Source organism: Cygnus atratus, chromosome 9, assembly GCF_013377495.2.
Source record: "Cygnus atratus isolate AKBS03 ecotype Queensland, Australia chromosome 9, CAtr_DNAZoo_HiC_assembly, whole genome shotgun sequence".
In the NCBI taxonomy this organism is placed as follows: Eukaryota; Metazoa; Chordata; class Aves; order Anseriformes; family Anatidae; genus Cygnus; species Cygnus atratus.
In genome coordinates, this window is record NC_066370.1 from 7,826,844 (window position 1) to 7,832,843 (window position 6,000).

The window sequence follows — 6,000 nt, forward strand, 5'->3', positions numbered from 1 at the left end:
AGGTAGTAGTGAAACTAGTCATACCAGCAAATACTTCGGGAGTATTGACTCTTCAGAAAATCATCATAAAACAAAAATGAAGGCAGAAATGGAAGAAAGTGAGCACTTCATTAAATATGTCCTTCAGGATCCTATATGGCTTTTGATGGCAAACACAGATGACACTGTTATGATGACTTACCAGATACCTTCTCGGTAATTCTCATGCTGTAGTACTTCACGGAATGCTTGCGTGTACAAGATATGAATTACTGTCTCAAAAGAAGAAAATATGTTTTAATGTTTAGCTTGGTGTCAAGAAGAATTCTTGCTTCCTTTATATCTTCTGCATGCTACACAATATATGCTGAAAAAGAATTATTTGATTAGGCCCATATGTAGGTGTATATGTATGTATTTTAGGTCTGTTACCTAAGTTGAAATTAGCCATATATACATTTAAGTTCATGCATAGTTAGTGATTTGTAATTACTGCCTAAAAATCCTTGAAGTTAGATCAACGGATTCGGGCAACTATACTTATATCTAATGAGAGTCAGTAGCGAGGAAGATCTGTACTCGGTGTTGTCCTTGGAATGCCGCTTTCAGTGGCATGCTGTTTTCTCTGCCTTGTGGTGGTGGATTTTTTTTTTTTTGGTGGCATTACCCCACTCCCCAAGTTGTCGTCTTTCACATATTCGTTCTTCTATTCATTCTGTTCTATGTTGCCACTCAAATAAGATAAGGAAGTAGAAGGTAAAAATTGTAAGATTCCTAGCAGAAAACATTTTGTAAAATATTTTTCAGTGTTTCAATAGAAAAGAGCAGATAACGGGGGGGGGGACAAGTTTGCAGGTTTTTTTAATCTAGTTTATATTTCTTGGAAGCAGTGAATGGTATTTTGAAAGGAATAGAAAGCTTCAGTAAAGACAAGCCTTTTGGAAGGGGGGAAAACAGTTTTCAAAACATAAAAGCATGGGAATGATCAGGGAAGATAGAAAACACATCTTCAGAAATTGAGAATTTTGCTCTGGGTTTAAAAGTACCTTGGCATTACCCAGTTTTTGTAGCCTGAGGAGTTGACAACTACAGTTGGGAATTTCAGTGGATTGTAAGAGTAGCAAAACCTTGCAAAGAATAAATAGTGCCTGTATAAAACAGGATGCTGAGATGAGAAGAGTTAAGTTGTCACAGCATGATGCCCAAGAACAGATGAGAGAAGCCAACTTGTTCTTAGGTGTGCCGTAAGGAAAAGAATTAACATTGGGTTTCTTGGAATCTTTCTGTAGTCATCTCTTACAGATGTGTACAGCTTGTAAATGTTTGGTGTGGGTTGTCTTTTGTTTTTAAGTTTCTTAGTCAAGGTGGGGCACTGCGGGTGGGGGGTGGGGGTGGAGGACCTTTGTCTGCTGACAGAGCGGTGTTTTCTAAATCTCTTCCTTTGTCCTGAACTGTAATCTGTTCTTGATGGCCTTCTTAAACATACCTTATTTCTTTGGTTCTGGTATCTCATACATGTATTTAGTGTCTGTTTTGGGTTGTCATCCCAGTGAAGGGGAACTTGGAACATACTGCAGCAGAGGGAAACTGGGGTTCTTTGTTTCACTGGTGATGCTGCCTGAATAGTTCTGAGAAAGCTGTTTTCACTGGGATTTGGGAAGACAACGAGCCAGCAGAGATACATTAAAGTTGTCTGCAAGTGTCGAAGGCTGCTGAAATAATCACATTTAATTTTCTTCCAATATAAGATCCGTAAGCTTAACATTCCAGAAGAAAAATAGTCTTTAAAAATGTTAGTATTTGTTTAACCTTATATAGGCATAAAGCCCAGAAACTGTTCAAGCTCAATTTCTAAATATATTTCGTTTCAGAGATTTGGAAACAGTTTTAAAAGAAGATAAGCAGAAATTAAAGCAAATGCAGAAACTACAGCCAAAATTTACAGAAGAACAGAAAAGAGAGCTCATTGAAGTTCATCCATGGATCCAACAAGGTGGACTGCCAAAAACTGTTGCTAATTCTGTAAGTTTAAATGAGTTTGTTCCTTTTGTGTGTATAACAACGCTTAAATTATTGGCTGCCTGTGTTGGTTTTCCATTCCTGTTGCTGCAAAAGCTTGGTCAGTTATGCTGGGAAACAGTTTATTTCAGACTTCCATGCAGTGGCCTCAGGCTTGATTTAATTTATCACAGGTCTTTTTTCCAATGGGAAAGCTAATGTAGTGGTGAATACAGTGTAAGAGATGTCCTTGCTATTTCTAGCTTTCTTGTATCTAATTGCAATTTTGTATGTAATAAGACTTCTGGTTGCACTGATTTTAAAAAAGAAAAACCTCATACGACTTGAAAAACAAACTTCTATTTTGTGTATAGAAACTTATGCTTTCTTCTTTCTAACTTAAGCTTTCTTAAAAGTATGCAGTGAATGGGAATACACTGTTCCTCTTTTGTATTAAATTTTTCCTGCAGGATCAGCTCTTGTCTTGATTATATGATAAGTTGATTAATGGCTTGGAAAACAAAATGGCATCCTTTCAGTTTAATTGGCTATCTATGAATTTCACTTTATGTACAAATGACTGACTGCATTCCGCTTCCATAAGCTGTGCATCACTTGTAGCTTTTTTTTCCCCTGATCAGCTATCAAATGCAGAGGCTCTCTTTACTCATAGGCATTTCAAAAGTCAGTGTAACAGAACTGCAGTGAAATCCTAGCAGTGCAACTAATGTGAACAAATTATTACAGTGTTGGCAATCAAATGTAGGAGAATGTGATTTGTAGTGCACATAAAATGTCAGCATTGGAAATGATCTGTGGCATAACTGCTTACAGTAGAGTTCTCAAGTATCTATATTGATTTACTACAAGCTATAAAATGATTGTGTGGGAGAAGTTGGGAATGGTATACACCTGGTGTAGCACAGATTTAAAGGTTCCCTTGGAATCCGGGGTCACATACAGATGGACTAGTGTTTAGAAAAGCTTTTTTTCTTTGACTTATTAATGTTTATATTTTTTTTAGGAATGTATTTTTTGTGAGGACAATATACAGAGCAATTTTTATACATCATACGATGAGGAAATCCACGAAATGGACCTTAATGAAATGATTGAAGACAGTGGGGAAAACAACTTGGTTTCTCTGAGTCACGTCAGTGAAGAACAAACATAGCCTTTGAGCCTGTTGCTTTTAAAGCTGCTTCAGAATTATGGTGATGATCCATAAAAGTTTTAATCTTGTTTCCAGCAAGATGAATCTGGTTCGTAAAACAAATGTGTTTTTCTTGCTCTAAGAGTCATTTGTGAAAGAATCTCTTTTTAAATGGTGGCAATCTCTTCCCAGTAAGGACATTGTTGAAGATGGTATAGCTTTTCTTTTAAAAAAAAAAAAAAAACTCATATTTTGCACTCATATGCCTCAAGTATTTCTTTATGAACTATAAAAGCTTTCATTGATGCCTGCTGAGTGGGTCAATGAGTACTGAAAATCCCTTTGTGAACATCCAGTTCTTCAAATCTCCTTTGGGTAATGATTCAGCATTATACATTGTTCTAGGCATTTTGCCTAGTGGCTCTTTAGCATTGCTCTTAATATCTGAAGTGGTCCAGCATACTAGAAGAAATAACCTTCCAGAAAATCAATTCGCACTTTCCCTTCTCGTACCAGTTGATTCATCATCTTTGTTTCCTGTAGTTTTGACTATAGGAACACTTTTTGTCTCAGAGGAATGTTAAACTAATTTCGTAAAGTGATCTTCGGTTAAAATATTTACATGGATATGTAAGAAAGTATAGGTGAGTGCTGACTACTCTGTAGCCTTTTGTTAAATGGACACTGCGATCCTATGAACTGATTATTATCCTGAAGCATCATTTCTGACAATTCATACATGGGAAATCTTTATGCTTAAAGATTTAAAAACTGAGACCACAGAGGTTAACTGCCTATGCTCCTGTGACTGTTAGACAAAACTTGGCATAACTTGTACCTTTCTTTTTGATTTGTTCCATCGGGAGGTTGGCCATGGCTTTTTTTTCCTGTTTGGCTAAACAAACATACATCAAGCTTGCACATGGCAAGGAAGGATTAGACGTTTTCATAATTGCAAGATAGCTCTTATAAAAAGAGATTGTGAGAATACCGTTGACTTTCATTATGTTTGAATTGCATAATCTAAAACTTGGTGTGGCTGGAATCCTTTGCTGTCAAGGATTTAATTTTAATGCCTCTGAGATTGTATCAACTTGAATATATTCGCTTTATGTTCTTGCACTGTTTGTACATGTTGGATGTGGGAAGAGAACAAAAAGTAACTTAATATTGGTTAGTTAAAGGACATTTAGTTGCACCACTGCTAGATGTCAGCTTGTAGGTCTTGGAGATGAAAAATATGGAGAAATTCAATTAACTTTTGATATGTTTGTCTTAAAATATTTTTCATGGAATGTGTTTCATATTTTTTTTGTTTTAAGTAGCATAACATTTCATCGAGATTTAAGGTTATTTTCATTCTATAAAAATAGTCCACTTTGTGTACAAAGAGGACATGAAGGTCGATCTGACACCACCAAAAACATGCAGAAGCAACTGGTATTTGCTTAGTGGAAGAAATGTGTAAAGGAATTGGTTATTAATTGGACAGTGTCATAAAGGAATTTTCAAAGGAGGCAGGTTCTTCAGTTAGCAGAGAGTGTGAACTCGTGAAACAAGTAGAATTACAACTTAAAGTATCTTAAATGTAGTGTGAAACACTACCCAGTGTGATCTGATTCCTGTCTTTAATAGTTCAGCAAGGTCAAACTTTACTATTTGTAAATATAAACTGAATGAGAAACTTGGAAAAATGTTGTAGTTCAAGTCCATTGTATTAAATGTTTTTAATCATAAATGGAACAGTGCAGCTATACCAGCATATTACATATTCCTTTTTTTTTGTTACAAGTAAACACAATTTTAATTGGACCAGGGTTTGGGAAAAATAAAAGCTTTATATAAAGGAGCGCATCATAATTAAATTATTTTCAGGGACTTCTCAACCACTTTGTGAACTTTGCTTTAGCATGCTTTTTTTCTGGTTGTGTTTTTTGTTGGTTTTTGTTACTTTTTTTGTTCTCATTTCTTCTTGTCGATGACCATCTTGTAACCATAACTTAGTGAAAGGAAGAGAAAAGTATATTTAGAGCATTTTGTGGATGTGCTTACTTACGGACTTAATCTTGCATCCTTAAAGTGTTTGCATTTACAGGGTGGTATTAAATATTTTCCTGTAACTTTAAATCTACATGCCTCCATTTATAGATAAGATTCTGAAGCTGTAATTTTTCCAAACTGTTGTAAGATGACTTACTTGTGATGACACTTTGTCAACATGTCAACAATGTTTTCTGTACACTGTGCAATATATTTTGGTTTTGCCACTTGTGACTAATTTTTATGACTTTGCTTTTTAGAAAACTGGTAAATAAAACAGATATATTTTTAGTTGCCTTTCTGTTTCTTGAGCCTTCTACTCCATGTAAGAAGCAAAAATACATATATTGCAGTAAGTACGTGAAGTGGCATTTCAAAGAAGAACTTTTAAGCTGTGAAGATAATTGTGGCTCACTATCCTGAAGTAAAACTGTTGCCAGCTTGTCTGACTCGTAAGTTTAGTTATGAAGTGTAAGTCTTTATGTTGACTAGTCATTCTGAAAATGTGCACGCATTTAGTACCTGGAAGTGGATATGCAGCTGGGTTTTCTGTGTGATATTCAAAACCAGCAGAAGGCATGCTGTCCTTTTTTTTTGTTTTGTTTAATGTCATCTTTAAATACCTTTTCTTCTGCAGCCCTCTGTAGCTTTAGAGGTAGAGAATTCCTGTTATGCCCCATACATTTGATTTGTACAATGATTATTAGTCTTAAGTTGTGGTATAAGACTGAAGGTTGTTTGAACTTCTATGCTGGATTTTACCCTTTTACTGTTTTTTTTTTACTGTTTTATACTCTGGGTTGAGAAGGTGGAGAGGTGTGAATACGTGT

At 35.5% G+C, this 6,000-nt stretch overlaps 1 protein-coding gene across 15 annotated transcripts in view; it reads left to right on the plus strand.

Annotated features, from left to right (window-relative positions):
• Nucleotides 1–5,475, plus strand: part of PER2 (period circadian regulator 2) — a 47,391-nt gene extending 41,916 nt beyond the window's left edge. For all 15 annotated transcript variants that reach the window (XM_050712447.1, XM_035544444.2, XM_035544446.2 and 12 more), the window contains 3 exons: nucleotides 3–195; nucleotides 1,851–2,001; nucleotides 3,002–5,475. In XM_050712447.1, the coding sequence (XP_050568404.1) occupies nucleotides 3–195; nucleotides 1,851–2,001; nucleotides 3,002–3,151 (494 nt within the window). In that variant the 3' untranslated portion in view covers nucleotides 3,152–5,475. The remainder of the gene's footprint in view (nucleotides 1–2; nucleotides 196–1,850; nucleotides 2,002–3,001) is intronic.
• Nucleotides 5,476–6,000: the final 525 nt, after the last annotated feature.